Source organism: Nicotiana attenuata, unplaced genomic scaffold, assembly GCF_001879085.1.
Source record: "Nicotiana attenuata strain UT unplaced genomic scaffold, NIATTr2, whole genome shotgun sequence".
NCBI lineage: Eukaryota > Viridiplantae > Streptophyta > Magnoliopsida > Solanales > Solanaceae > Nicotiana > Nicotiana attenuata.
In genome coordinates this window covers 43,992-60,004 of record NW_017674024.1, presented here as the reverse complement: position 1 = coordinate 60,004, position 16,013 = coordinate 43,992, and the positions used below count along the sequence as shown (strand labels likewise).

General features: G+C 37.4%; 1 protein-coding gene across 1 annotated transcript; it reads right to left on the bottom strand.

The window, feature by feature from the left end:
- Nucleotides 1-375: 375 nt before the first annotated feature.
- Nucleotides 376-1,096, bottom strand: LOC109217838. Its single transcript, XM_019382118.1, has 2 exons — nucleotides 764-1,096; nucleotides 376-555 (listed from the first exon to the last, which is right to left on the bottom strand). Exon 1 carries the CDS (start codon nucleotides 1,010-1,012, stop codon nucleotides 824-826), a length of 189 nt encoding a protein of 62 aa, XP_019237663.1. The 5' UTR covers nucleotides 1,013-1,096; the 3' UTR covers nucleotides 376-555; nucleotides 764-823.
- Between the last annotated feature and the right edge of the window lie 14,917 nt (nucleotides 1,097-16,013).

Below are 16,013 nucleotides of genomic sequence, written 5' to 3'. Positions count from 1 at the left end.
TTACAGTTTCTGTTTGGGGAGCAACATTTTAAAAGCTTAAAACTCCTCATAATAATTCTAACATTTTGTTTCATATAATCCTCCCCTTAAAATTGATATTCTTTTAATTTATTGGAACCAATGGTCAAGTTTAAATCCTACACCCTTCATAACTTTTCTTGTGGCAAAGAGAAAACAAATAAAAGTAGTGAAGGACCAAAACTAATGCTCAATCAAGAGTGGATAAAAAAAAGGGATTTTATCAATGTTTAAAGGAACTATGAAGCAATATTAATGATGAATATGTCAATATTAAACCACCAAAACAAAGTCCTACCCTCCACCCACCCGCAGCGGATCCACTATTGTGGTACAAGGTTCATCTGAATTCAGTACTATCGAAGCAAATCATAAATTTATGTGTACAAATCCACTAATACAATAAATAGAAACTATAAACACATCATACTTCAACATATAATAGGTTCATATTAAAAACAAGATTTTTTTGAACCCATAAAATTTAAATCATGAATCCATCTCTGTCACCTACCAAGCCGCTGAACAAAAAATATCCTGCATTCACACAGAGTCCGAGTAAGAACCGCACCCTAATCCAGTGGAAAGGAAGTAGAGAAAGAAAGAAAGAAAGAGAGAAAGCTATATCAAGATTTCAAAATTGAAGACTAAAGTAAAATCAAGAAGGTTTCATCAAGCAAGAGCACTACAAATAAATAGAATGAGCTAAAAAAAAGTTCAACTTTTGAGGATTATATCAACATACTCTCAAATAAATCTCTAAGTACACCTTCTTCTCTACAAACTATGTGAAAATCTTCAATCTTCAATGATCATTCTTATCACGCCAACACACAAGCATAGCAATGCATCTTCTCACAATATAAAACTTAGCTCTTTGTTTCTTTGCTATATGACTACACTTCTTTCCAAATGATTTTGAGTTCTTTGAGTTCTCACCACAACAATCTTCTGAATTATTGTTGTGTTCTTCACTTTCTCTAATTGGTTCCATGAATATATGAAAAAGAAGAAACTATTTATATATATATATAGTACTACTATTTCTGCAACTGCAACTTGCAGCTTCTTGCAGTGGCTATATATTCACATATGGTTAATGCTTAAGGTTACTTTATTTATACTTGGTTTGAGTTACCTTGTTTTAGTCTTTTTATCTACATTTGGTTGATCTATAATATGTACGAATTTACCATTGCAATATTTGCTAGATAAAATGGTTTATATTTTTTTATTATTATAAATTAGTGGTATCTTTTGTTGGTCAAGTTTCTTGAAGTTTACATTTATACCTTTTCACATGAGTTTTAATGGAAGGGTTATTGTCCTTTGATAGTAAAGGGGGTTAGGTAAATGGGACTATCACATTCAGGATTAGTACCATTGGATTGAGAAGCAGACAACATTTCTAAACAGTATTAGGAGTACACATTTTGACTGAATATGGTTTTGCCCATTGCTATGGAAATTGATGCCAAAGCTGCAACTTGCATGCTGGCTTTTGTTTTTGTTTTTTAATGAAGAATTCACCTAAATCTTTTCTTTTTGTCCCTCGAGCCGAGAGTCTATCGGAGAACAATATCTCTACCTTTATAAGGTAAGAGTAAGTTCTGTGTACATGTTACCCTCCCCATACCTCAGGTGTGTGGGATTACAATGGGTTTGTTGTTGTTGCTGTTGTTGCCGAAGAACTCACCTAAAATACAGCTCACTCGATCGTTCAAACAAAAAATAGTTAGCGGGTGTAAATATATGTATAATTCATATATAAATGTGTATGACTGTGTGCGATCAATGTATAATCTTTATATACGGGGTAGGAAAAATAAAGAGTGAATTCGGCTACTATTTGTGTAAATATCTTTTTCACAATGGTTCTAATGACTCTGTGTTGCAACATTCACCATGTTATTTTCAGTTTTGAATGGAGTGAAGCCAACAACGTTATTGTATTTTGTTTCTGAGAAAAATATGTTAATTACATTGTGTAAAGATTTGAGTTAGGGTTAATATTTGAGTTCCAGCATGGGAATGGAATTAACTATTTATTCTAATGAGTTTAATAACCTCCTTTACATGTTTAAAATATATTCACAGTTTTCAATATATAGATTAGCCAATTTCGCTTACACTTCAGGATACAACGTCCTAGAGTTTAAACCTCAAAGTTCAAACTTCAGGACATCGTATCCTAAAGTTCGAAAATTGTGTCCAGAAGTTTGAATCTTATGTTTTGAATTTTAAATTAGTAGTTCAGAAATTCAGGACACTTAATCCTGAATTTCAAATTAGCAGCTCAAAAATTCAGGGCACTAAATCCTGAATTTTCAAATTTAGGATACTTAGTCTTGAAGTTTGAATGTATTGACTAATCTTTAAATACATTGTAAATTATAAATATATTTTAAATAGCAGGCTTAAAATAGCTATTGCTGCACTTCGCCTCGTAATGAGCCCTAGTAAATCCAAGGCAAGAGGTGAGTCATAACTTGATCCATTACTTAGAATGGATTGTGAATGTTATAAAATAAGTTTAAATTGAGCATGTTGTGTTGATTTACTTAGTGAGATGAGCTCATTTAATTGCATTTCTCAATCAGTTGGCGGAGTTAAAGAGTGTTGACTTTGTCGAAAATTACACGATATAAACTAAGTTAAAACAATTTTCTTTTATATATATAAATTATTGAATCTCGTTGATACTTAATTAAGTTTATTCTTTCACTGAGCTAGTTTATATTTTTTGAATATTAATTCTTCCATTTTTCGTAACAACCTCCTAATTTGGATCTTACATGTTAGTTTGCATTTTTTGAATATTAATTCCGCCATTTTTTTTTTGTAACAACCTCCTAATTTGGATCTTACATGTTTATTAAGTATTTACTATGCCTTTTATATAATTCAACCTCACAATTTTCTCTTTTTTTTTTCTGTCCTTTGATTGGTCACGAGGCAAGTCGAACTTGGATCTATGAGTATTTTTGCCCAATCTTGATCGAATTCGCTCATTTGTCACCTTTATTATTCAATCATTTGTAATTACAGTTACACATCCTTAAATTACTTATGTACCAGTCCAAGAAAATAAATAAATAAAAAGAAAAAAAAAAACAAAATTCTTGAAGTTGGGGAATTATAGTAAGTCCCAAGAATAACGTAGGGGCATGTTCACGTGTACGATCAGTAACTCCATGTTAAATACCCATCCTTTCCTATTGACCAAAGCCTTAAATTTCAAACATTACATTGCACATCTTATATTATTTGAAGATGAGGAAAAAAAAAAAAAGAACAATAAAGAAACAGCTCTTAAATAATGGCTTAAGATATAAGAATAGGGCCAATACTATCTTTTGAATTTTGACAGTCTAAGATACGGGTATATTTTTGTTTAATTCAGTCAGTTTTAAGTTAATTTCTATTTTCATCAATTCGTAAATAGGCATTTCATTGAACCATCTGAATTAGGTTTGAATATTTTTTTTATATCGAATTACGTTTTATCTAGATAAAGATTTCACATAATTTAATCAATTATAATAGTAATACAACTACATAATTAAATCATTCATAATACACAACTAATTCACATACAGTAACTAAATCAGAATATGCCCCTTCCAAACTAATTATATTTAAAATTTAACTGTTAAATTGTTCAGAAGAAAAAAAGAACTAATTAAAGAACGGATAATGTGGCTAGGGTTTTCGAGCCCCTGGGTATGAAGTCACATTTGTTAGGGAGCGCTTTACCCCTCAATGTGGGACTTCCCGGCCCGAATCCGGATTAGTCGGGCCCCAATGTAAGTACCGGATACCAGGTGAGAAATTAAAAAAAAATATGGCTAGGGTTTTTCTACCGATTGAGAAAGAGGAAAACAAAGAAAAGGAAAAGAAAAATGCGTCTGAAGTATAATAACCAAATGAGAAAAAGATGAATGAAAAATGCAATCAAAATTTAGAGCAGATTTTAAACTGACGACGTATATAACTTAAACTCTTTTCAAATTAGGTATGCAAGAGTTTTGAATGCCTCGGGTTAGCCAATACACCAGATATTTCTTTCTAGTAGTGGGTATACACTGGTAATATACATAAGATTATTTTATTTAAAAATATTTATATAAAGTACTGTAAGTCAGAGCTACAAGTTTATGTGCACAAATTACTACCTTCATATGTCCGCCTATGACAAAGATTTGGTCATCCTAGAATCATGGTTTTTTTTTCAATTTCCTTTTGTAAACCATTTTTTTTTGCTGTTGTAGAAATGGCACCAGGTAATAGCTTGTAGCAACCCCGACATAAACTTTAAAAATTATTTACAGTTTAGCCGTTTTTTCGTTTCGTTCTTCTTCTTCTTAGACCCACATATTTGAAGTTGATTTTGAGGCCGTTAAACTTTTTAAAAACTATAAATTTATGACTATTCTTCAAATAGGGGTACTAAAATGGCTATTTATGCACGTTGTAAAAGAAGAGAGATATTTCTGCTTGGGCTTGAAAGTTATGGTTGCCTTGGGCTAATCCATCCAACTCTTATTCTGGGCTATCTTTATGGTTCTCCGAAGGTTAGGTATATAATGTAAAAATTGCACGGTCTAGTCCGTTTTTGGATTGGTCATTCAAAAATAGCCAGCATTTGTAAAGTCATTGAAAAATAGCCACTATTTTGCTACAACACGTACAGTTCCAGCATAATATACTTGAGATCGGTACACCCGTGTATGAACTTCCAGCATATTATGCTAGACCGGTATATTATACTGTAAGTCCAGTATAATATGCTGGAAGTCCAGTATATTATACTGGAATTCCAGTATATTATGCTGGAGTATTTTTTGGATTTTGAACAATGTTTTCGTTCAGATTTATCTTTACATTAAAAGTGGCTAAATTTCGATTACTTTTAAAACTGTGGCTATTTTTGAATGACCACTTGTAAATCTGGCTATTTTTAAATTTCTCCCATATATAATAGTGGAAATTGCATAAGGTAGCCACTCTAAAGGGCTGCTTTCAGGAATTAGCCAATGTATTTTGAATTTCAGTTCTTTTTTTCGGGATACAAGTGTCCTGAATTGTCTTGAAATTAGATATTTAATTTAAATTTTCTGAACAAAAAAAGTATTGGCTAATCCTTAGATAGCAGCCCTAAGAATGACCGTTTGTATACTTCCCCCTATATAATCATGTGAATTGAGAGCTAAAACAACAGCAAAATATTAAATAACAGAGCTGTTCAAAGGAAACTGGAAATAGTTTTACGTAAGAAATTTCATCAGTATATATTTGTTTCAGAGTATTCTTTAGTTAGGGCACGAATGGTCTATGGAAATAAAGTAGGAGAAGTAAGTAAAAAAGCTCCACTTATATATAATTTAAAAGTCTCCACCTAAGTGGTATAAGATAGAGACTACTAAAAAAACAGGAATTAGCGACAAACAAAGTTTGTAGCTAAACAGTAAAATTCATCGTTAATCCTACTTAACAACGGTTAGTGATAAATTATCAAAAATTCTGTTAGCTACGAGCAATTTAAAGCCAAATTATTATTGCAGATTGATTAGTCCCTTTCAGGAATAACGAGTTTTATAAAGGAAGATGAGGATAAAAGGCTAATCTTATGCCTTTCCAATGTAGTAGTATTTTTTAGAGCTAAGATCGTCAAGAATAAGATTACATTGACGTATCATGTAGGTGATAATAACTTTCAAGTTGGATTTCTAGTCTATTCATATGTATATATGGCTTCTCAAAACTAGAATTCTATTCATAACTAGTACTATATATTAACGAGCAAGTGAGTCGAAACTTTACCCCAATATGGGACTTTATGAGTCGAATCTATATTTAGTAATACAGGTACCGAACACCAGGTGAAAATCAAAAAAAAGTTGCTTTGGCTAGAGAAGAAGATGATGAAACACAACAACACGATTCAATGAGCTCAAGTGCCACTGCTAAAATACTCCTCAATAAGGTGAAATTTCTTGTGTTTAAAATCCCTCATTTTCTTCTATAATTTCCTTCTAAATTTCTCATATTTTCCTTTTCTTCTTTCGTAACATAACTAATATACATGAATCCATCTATAGGGTAAACATATTGGGTTGTAATGGGATAGATAGGATCCTAATACCCTTAACTAGAGGTCTCGAGTTCGATTTTAATTGTATTTAATTGTATGAGTCTGATACAATTTGCAATAAAAAATTAGCTTAGTTAGTAAGTGTTTGTTATATAGAAGGTGACTAAAAAAAAGAGGGGGTTCGATGGTTCCCTTTGGAGGCGCACGTTAAGCAGGATCACTAACTTGCGCCAATAGCCATGATCAACTATAGTTTTGAAATTTTGAAAGAATGACCAAAATCCCGTAATGGGACTATTTTATCACTGGGCGTCAGTGTTCTTCGCGTTCGCGAGAACACTGGCGCGTTCACAAAGAGTAGCAGCCCGAGTGGCTTTCGCGTTCGCGAGTCCCTTATCACTAACTTGCGCCAATAGCCATGATCAGCCATCAACGAGAAGTTCTGATGATACAAAGCTCTACTAAACAAATTGAGGGAACTACTAGTCGATTGGTAACACCAGAATCAAGAATTGAACAACAATTAGGCCCTAGACAACTTATCAGCTGATTGCCGGGGGATGTGAAGTGCACCTACAGTCATACAAACGACTGCGATGAATGAATCTCACCCACTGGTAAGGGGAATCACTACAATTTCCCTAGAAGCCTCAGTCCCACCGGAGTTAGGAACGACATTGTAGCACGCAAATTGACCTACTCAGCAGGGTTAGCAACGAAATCTATGGCTGAGGTGGCCAAGGGAAATCGAGTGAAGGAACAACGAATGCAATTGAAGTTCTACCCACCAGTGATAAAGGATGGAGTGAAACTGGTTGAATTGAGCCATAATAAAGTGGAGCTCCAATGTCAGAAATGGAGTATATCATTCGGTGGCTACATCGAAGGTACTGCTACATGATGATGGTTATTTTATATTTCGATTTGAATCTACAGAGGATAAGAACATGATTATCCCAAATGGACCATATACATTCAACAATAGACCCATGGTATTAAAAGATTAGAATCCAAAATTCAATATTAAAAAATGAATCTATGCGTATTGTCCATATATGGGTGATGTTCCCAGGTTTACCAATACAATTCTGGGCTGAGGAAAATCTAGCAAGGCTAGCTAGCTACATTAGAAAACCTTTGTGCACTGATAAGCTCATAGCTCACCGTGTCAGATGTTGATACCCAATTTTTCTCATAATATTTTCAAACTATGCTTTGGCACCAATTAGCATTTTCATACAATTTTTGCATTTTTAAAATATTTTAGTTAATTTATCCCAGCATTTTATTTATAAAACAATCATTGATTGCATCACAAAATAGTTCTGTAATAATTTTTGTGGCTTAATTTTATCATTTGCATTTGTATTAAGTTTCAATTATTGCACAAATAGCCACGTTTGTATTTTTATGGATGCAATTGCAATTACTTTGCAATTATAGCCTATGCATGCATTATTACATTATTTTACCAGAAAATAGCGTTTTACATTTTTAAAATATTAAATAATTACTTTAATATATTTCCATGCATGAAAACCATTTTTTATAATTTATTAACCATTTAAAAAAAAATTATTTTGGCAATTAATTATGTATTTAACAAATAGCCCCTTCTTCATTCGGACCTAGCCTATTAGATTAGTCCAATTTTAACCCCTTTAATACCATCCCAATTCACCCAAGCCCAATCTGCACCTACCCGACCCAAGATCCCCATCAAATCGTGGCCGTTGATCCTTTAGATCAACGTTCCACATCAATACTTACCTTTTTTAATCAAACGACCCCCTAAACCCTAATCATTTCCTCCACACAGCCGCCCTGAAACCCCTTTCCTCTCCAATGCTCTCAAAACCTAACCCTAATCCACCCTCGCTGTCACTCATCTATGGCCATTCATGGTGGTTTCTCATCACCCCCAGGTCTCTAACGGCCCCTCCTATGCTGGTATCATCATCTCTAGGGTCCTCAAGGGACCAGGGTTAGTCTGCTTACGCCCTTGGTCTTTGCTCGCCTGTTTCAGGCTGTTCCGGTTCGATTTTGAGTATGATCTTCCTATGTCGCCTTAGGTCTATGGATTTCTAAGCTTATTTCTTCACCTCTGTGTTGTTCTTCTCGAAACCCTAATTTTTGTCCTTTGAACTTCTCAAATCTGTGCAAGATCTGAGATAGATCGAACCTATTTCACATGATTTTTAGTGTTTGATAATTTTGAGTGTTTAATCTTATGTTTCGTATGTGTTTTAACCGATTTCGTAAGATTTTGCTGTTACCCCAACTCGTTTATGCTAAAACCCCTAATTTTTCGACATTTTGTTTGGATTCTGAGTTTGTCCGGTTTACTGTGTACTGACTTTGTCCCATGCTTTGGTTCCTGTGATTTTTCTTTAGCCTAATTAGATGTATTGTGATTTTTATCCTAATGTGCCTCTATTAAGGTTCTTGGTTCGACTTTTTACCGATTCTATGTGTCTATATTCATTTTTGCCTATTCATGGTAAACCTATATTTTCACCCTTAAATCAGTGTTGATTTGAATTCTTGATTTCTCAATCTGTTTTCTGACTATTCCTTTCTTGCCTTATTTGAAATTGTCTGCGATACTTGCTGACTCCTTGCATGATTCTTTCCTTAATTAAACCCTTGACTATTGTACTCCGAAGCACTTTATTTTTGGTTTGATTTGAACTCTTTTCCTTAATAAGATCTCTGATTCTTACTTCTTTACTCGGTCTAATTGAACCTGTTGCCTTAATTAGTTCCTGTCATTACCGTTGGTTGATTTTCCTTAATTAAAGGAGAAAACTATGCTGAATCTTCGTGTAATTAGTTCTAAAATTCCTTAATTACTGATTGTTGATTGCTTTACCTTATTTGCTCTACTCTTGAGCTACTATATAAACTCTTTTTATTTTAACCTCTACACACGAACATTAGTTTCTCCACACTCTCACACTCTCAAAGGCTCTCTGTTCTCTTTTGTTACTTGCAATTCTCACTAATCCAGCCGGCTGTAAGCCAAGGCTGGCTTTTTGCACCATCGCTGCTCTATACTCTGTACTCTCTCCTTGACTGGTATGTCCTGATTCAATTCACATTCCAAAACTATGTGTTTCTTGTTGCTGCAGTTCATTAGTTGTGATTTCCAGTTCTATTTGCTATTCTGCTGTCATATGCTCAATGTGTAACCAGCATGCTTAGATCACACTGCCTAATCACTGTATCACTCAGCATGTTTAAGTTTGTTCTGTTAAAAGCTATAACTAGTATACTGTTTAGCATGCCCAATCCTGCTTTAGATGATTGCATGAATCCTATTTGTTCAATAATATGTCCAAGCTGCATTGTTTGTTTACTGTCTCACCCAGCATATCTGAATTCTGCTTGTTCTATATGTGATTAGTATTTCTAAACTTTGAATGCTTCATGAAGTGCTTGTCTAGTTTATTCATCTAAGTCTTACCTACTCTACTTCACTAATGAGATCCTGTTAAGACATCTAGCCCTTTCAAAGGTATTCTAGTAGTGTGTATTGGTCATGTCTAAGACCTATGTGTTCCCAACATATCTTTGCTGTAATCTTTGTAACTAACTTGTCAATTCCACAACTTCTTGAGGAATCTGTGTATTAGTTTGCTATCACTAAGGTGCATTCTATGTGTCCCCTACCCCTTTCTCCTTGTGTGAAGTCTGTTTGCCAAAGTGTTTTCTGAGGCTGTTCTGGGACTGGTATTCTAATTTCAAGATGTTCTTTTTCATGCTTTCCCAACTACTGTTTTACTCAAACCAGTACAGGTTTTCAGAAACTCTTTTTCATTCCTAAGACCTTCCTTTATGCTGTTTACCAAACTCATTCAAATCATTATGCACTCTCACATTACTCTTAGATTACTAAGTCTTGCTCCTCTGGTATGTGTACTGCCTTGAGACCCTTGAGATCTCTCTGAACACTGGCATATCAGGGCTGGCACTTCCACACTGCACATAAATCAGTTCTTATTTGAGAAAGGTCTGGGTGTAAGCAGTGCCCGTGATCCTTGAGGTCCTTACGGAACTCTGACACACTTAGACATGAAATTGGCTATGGAACTTTGAGCACTGGAGGCTACTGAAGGCGTGGAAACTACTTTTGGCCTACTTCAGGCTCCCTATAGTTTAATGTATACTTATATTTATGTAATTCATTCAATTCTTGGTCTGTAATAATTAATTGTAAACAAACATTGGGGTGACTAGTAAAAAGGGAGGGTGGTTGTATATTGTGGGTACAGTTGGGCAGATAACATGCCTATAGGGTTTATTTTGATTTACATGTGCTGTGTTAGACAATCTGCTTATAGGATTTCTTGGTTGAAATGAATTGTACCTGCTCCATTTCATAATTAGATATCATGCCTATAGGATTTAAAGTCAGCTTTAATAGAAATCATGCCTATATGGATTTCGTTTTTGGTCAAATAAATTCTGCTTGTTTCACCTTATGTTTAATTAGAAAACCAGTTTAACTCATGTTTGTAGATTCTGAATCATTAACCAATCTGTTCGTTTCTTTAATAAGTTTTCAACGCTTCATTAATCAATATCACTAGAAAGCATGCTTATGGGATTCAAATTACCCGTTTACGGTTGCTTACTATTTTACTACATTACTAATCAATTATTAGATACCATGCTCATAGGACATCACTATTATACGCCTAGGCAAGCTTGTAGGGCGACTAAAATTCTGCAATCTATAAAACTACGCCTTGTATTTGAGACTGCTCATATTCAACATGTTTAAGAATCAGTAGGCAAATGGATTAAGTTCTTTTACACCTTGGTCCTAACTCAATATTGCATATTCTCTGCTCACCTAGATATCCTGTTCTAGGGCCTCTTTTAAATACCTAAAACCGTGTCTAAGACGTGCACACGCTTGCTCTGTTTATGGAGGTAAATGTGAGCCTTTAATTGTTCTCTCTTTAGTGCAGTCCTAATTGTCTCCTTTAAGTACCTTAGGATGGTCTAGAACTACCTAAATTAGAGGTCCTAAATACCTCCAGGGCCACAAGGAAGGGACGGGTATTGCACACATAGGATATCATTCAAGGTTGCTAGAACGCTTTAGGCTATGACCGAGGGGAGGGAATTGGGTAGTAAGGATATGATGACTACGCGCTAATGTCACGTGTAGCCCCTCATTGAGGAGTGATTACCGGGCATTGTATGGGCATGATCCTATAGGCTAACCAACCTAGGATCCCTCTTTCCCAACTCCCGTTGTTTAAATGAATTCACTTTCCTTTACATATGTGCAAGTTGTTCAAATCTCTCTCTTGCTCCCATTACCTGAATCGTACCTGTATTTAGAATATGAGAACATGCCTTCATTTGCAAATATGTGTTGAAACTGTTTACTTGTTCAAAATTACTGATTCATATAAGTTCGGCCGGGACCCACCGTTGTGGACCGCGAGGGGTGCCTAACACCTTCCCCTCAAGGTTATTTCGAGCCCTTACCCTGATCTCTAGTAATGCAACTAGTTACATACTTTAGGTGCCCTAACGCACCATAATCCGTTAGGTGGCGACTCTTCAAACACCCAATTTTCAAAAGGAAATGATTCGATTCCCCATGAGTGTCGAAACCCGGACTTTCTTCGCGAGGAGGAAAAAGGGGGGCGCGACAGCATGGCGACTCTGCCGGGGTGTTCTTGGCTCTTACCATAACGAACTTATTTTTATGAATCAGTTTAAGCATGCTCTATCCCACGTACCCTTTCCCCTTATTTGAATTTAACTATTTTTTAAGCATTTATGATTTCTTTATTTTCCTGAAACTGACTTATCTCTTTGTTTTCTTCTTCTGTAATTGTCTTTCCATTATTTAAATACTGCATTTATCATTTTTACGTGCAAATACTTGATAATATGCTGTTAATTGTTGCATATATCATACTCCATATCATATTCCACTCGTGCGTATCAAATTCTATAGCAACGCTTGATGAGTGGTTGCGCGCTTCCAATTTATTACCCTTAAATTTGGAAAGGCTTATTTGCGGTTAAACTAGTCGATCAGCGGTGCAGTCGACGGTTCCGTGCCTTTCCCCCTCAAGTTGTCCGCTTGAGGGTACCAGTCTAGACCCCCATAGTAACCTTACTCTTATCATAACTGTGCATGCATTAAGGTCAAACCTAGTCGGATTAATATGTTGTCCACATAATAATCCTTTAAGACAAGCCTTTTCCAAAGTTCAACGGGGTTTCCATAATCCCAACGGACACAATCACGATCTGTGCATTAATTTGGAGAACTAAATGCCAATATGCTAATCATGAATGTACAAATAGTCGAGTATGGTGGGGGAGAAGGGCCTAACCTTTTGTTTTGTAGAAAATGAGGCATGAGGTCCCCGGATTCGGCATGGTCAGCAACATTCCAGCATTGCTGCTAGATTGGTGGGAGGACATTTCCTCAAGTGACAAGAAACACGTAAGAAACCACTTGGGCAATTTACCTTCTCTACTAGACATTCAGCCAAACAATAGGTTGATCGAGGCTGCCACTTTGTTCTGGGATAGTGAAAGGGTTGTGTTCCATTTTGGCAACATAGAAATGACACCACTCCTAGAAGAAATTGGGGGACTTGCGGGATTGGCTTGGGATAGCCCTGGGCTATTGGTGCCGGAGAACCATACTGGTAAAGGGTTTTTAAAGATGATGGGGCTGAAGAAAAATGCTGACTTGGATGCCTAAAGGAATCCTACATACCCTTCGAATACCTATGTGAAAGATATGGCCATAGAAAGTCCTACCGTACCTTCCATGACGAGCTTTCTATCACTTCTCTGGGCCACATCCACCGCATAGTGTTCGTGTTCATTGTGTGCTTCTTGGGCCTGATATTATTCCCAACGAAAAGAGAAAGAATCCATATTAGGTTGGCCATGGTCGCCAAGACTTTGATGGAAGGGATCAATGGACAGACATACACTATAGTCCCCATGATCATAGCCGACATCTACAGGGCTCTGGGGCACTGTCAAAGGGGGATCAAGCATTTTTGAAGGTTGTAACCTGTTGCTACAGTTGTGGTTATTAGAACATCTTCAAAGGGGCCAGTATCGCCAAGAACTTCCCCGAAGGGCATGGAACGAACATATTGACTTCCATCACCCCAAGCGGATGACTTACATTCCGGACAGGATTGCTCAGCCGGAAAGTGCCAAAGAGTGGGTGGAGTTCTTCGACAATCTGATCGTGGAACAAGTGCAATGGATGTTTGAATGGTTCCCAACAGACGAATTCATCATCAGATCCAGGGAAGCTCCACACTTGGTGCTGATTGGGTTGAGAGGAATATACCCTTATGTCCCTATCCGAGTTATGAGGCAGGCAGGCAGGAAACAGGTTGTACCAAGGGTTGCCAAGATGAGTCATTTCAGAGCAAACTTTCAAGACGAGACGTCCCTTACAAGTGTCAAGCCCAGCACATGTGGCACTGCAAAATCATTGTGGAAAAGAACACTATTGAGCCTGACAGGTATCATACAGGGTGCGAACCTCTCTACCCGGCATGGTTAGAAGACAATCTAAAGGAAATGGTGAGGCCAGGAGCCGGTCGAGGGAATAGGATCATAGACGAAGAAGCTGAAGCTCAAGTCAAATACAACAGGCTGCGCAAGAGGGTCCACGACTCTGAGAATGAGCACCGGGAAATACACGAGAGGAATGTGAGGTTGATCGAAGAATGGAAAGAAATGGCAGTCACTTCCAATAGAAAGTTGGTATATCTGGAGCGAGGATTAGTGGAGCTGGAGGGTAAAGTCATAAAGAGGATTGAGGATTGCCAGAACGCTGAAGGAAGTGAAGGAGGACATTTGGCCAGAGCCTACTTGCTGCTGGGTCTGCGCGAGCTGGGGAACTTGTATGATGGAGTCAGGAAGATCGAATCTGGGGAAGGTCCTTCTGGGACCAAATAGGCTAGATTTATTTGCTTTCCTAAATGTAATAAGGCCAAGTGCCAAGAGTGACTTTTCTATTATCTTGGTGTCTTTTTGGGACTCGTCTATTTTCATATTATGAAATGAGGCATTTACTGGCACTAAAGTTCTCCAAATCTATTTGTCGCTAGGCCTACCTCGGGCACAACGAGGCTCCCAAATTAGGACTCGAATTTACATTCTCGCAATATGTGTTTAAATACTGCAAACATTTCAGAACACCTACTGACTTGTTTACCTTTTTGTTTTCCTTTCATTCTTTATTCCCATCCCCTAAGGTTGGTTCGCTCATACTGGCATCATCAGCATATCACACCAGATCTAGAGGCCCTCCACCTCCTCCTCCTCCAAGTAATACAAAAGGCAAAGGAAAAGCAAAAATGGACGACTTAAGTGGTATCAGAAAGGAGAAGTTGAGAACGCAGAAACTTCGGATGGCCGGAGTACCCCGGCACCACATGATCTAGTCTTGAAATTGGAACAAAAGATACTGGATCTACAAGGTGAGCTTGAGCAGGATCGCAACTTGGCAAACTTGTCACTCACCCTGAATGTTCCCGACATCAACCAACAAAACACAAAGAACCCGGCACCTCCCCAAAACACACCAAACTAACATCCACAAAACCCTTCAATACACAACCCCACCTCAAAATCTCAATCCCTTACCGGTACCAACTCCGCCAAAACACCACCATCAATCAATCCAGTACCCACCAACCGCCACTTACCACACTCCCCAAAACACACCACAACCCATTTCCGATCTTCAAAACTCAACCAATGACCATCACTACACCCAAGTCCCTGGCACTCATCAAAACAACCTCATATATGTGGAGACCATACCTCACTCTACTCAACCAACTTCCTATATACCAGAATCAGCTGAGAAGGACCTGCTCATCAAGAACATGGCCGAAGAACTCAAGAAATTGACAAGTCGGGTTCAGGGTGTCGAAGGCGGCAAAGGGATAGAGGGTTTGAATTATGAAGACCTCTACATACAGCTGGATGTAGAACTGCCAGAGGGGTACAAACCTCCCAAGTTCGAGATGTTTGACAATACAGGTGATCCCAGGGTTCATCTGAGGACCTATTGTGACAAGCTTGTTGGAGTCAGAAAAGAAGAAAAGATCCGGATGAAACTCTTCATGAGGAGTCTTACTGGTGATGCTTTTTCCTGGTACATCAGCCAGGATCCCAAGAAATGGTCGAATTGGGTAAGTATGGCATCAGATTTCATGGACCGATTCATGATCAACACAGAAAACGCACCCGATGTTTTCTATATCCAGAATCTTAAGAAGAAACCCATCGAGACTTTCCTCGTATGCTACCCACTGGAGGTCGGAAGCGGCCAAGGTCAGCCCATTTTTGGACGAGGAACAGATGAACAAGTTCTTCGTCAGAGCACACGATCCATAATATTATGAAAGGTTGATGGTTATTGAAAACCATAAATTCTCTGATATCATCAAACTTGGGGAAAGAATCGAGGAAGGCATCAAGAGCGGGATGGTAATGAATTTTGAGGCATTGCAGGCCACAAATAAGGCATTGTAATCAGGCGGCATATCAAAGAAGAAAGACGTTGGGGCGGTAATGGTGGCTCAAGGCCCAAAATCTCCACTTACCTATCGAACACCCCCACCCACATATCAAACACCTCCATCCAATACCAAGAACCACCACCTACATATCAACCATCATCTCCCAGATATTCCCAACCAACCATTGTCTATCATACCTATAACTCCCAACCATCTCATTTCCAGTCACCTCCGACTCGCCAAAATTATCTAAGACCAAGACCCAATTTTGACCGCAAGCCACCCATACAATACACCGCTATCGCTGAACCCATTGACCAGCTATATGAAAGGTTGAAAGCCGCAGGTTACGTCAC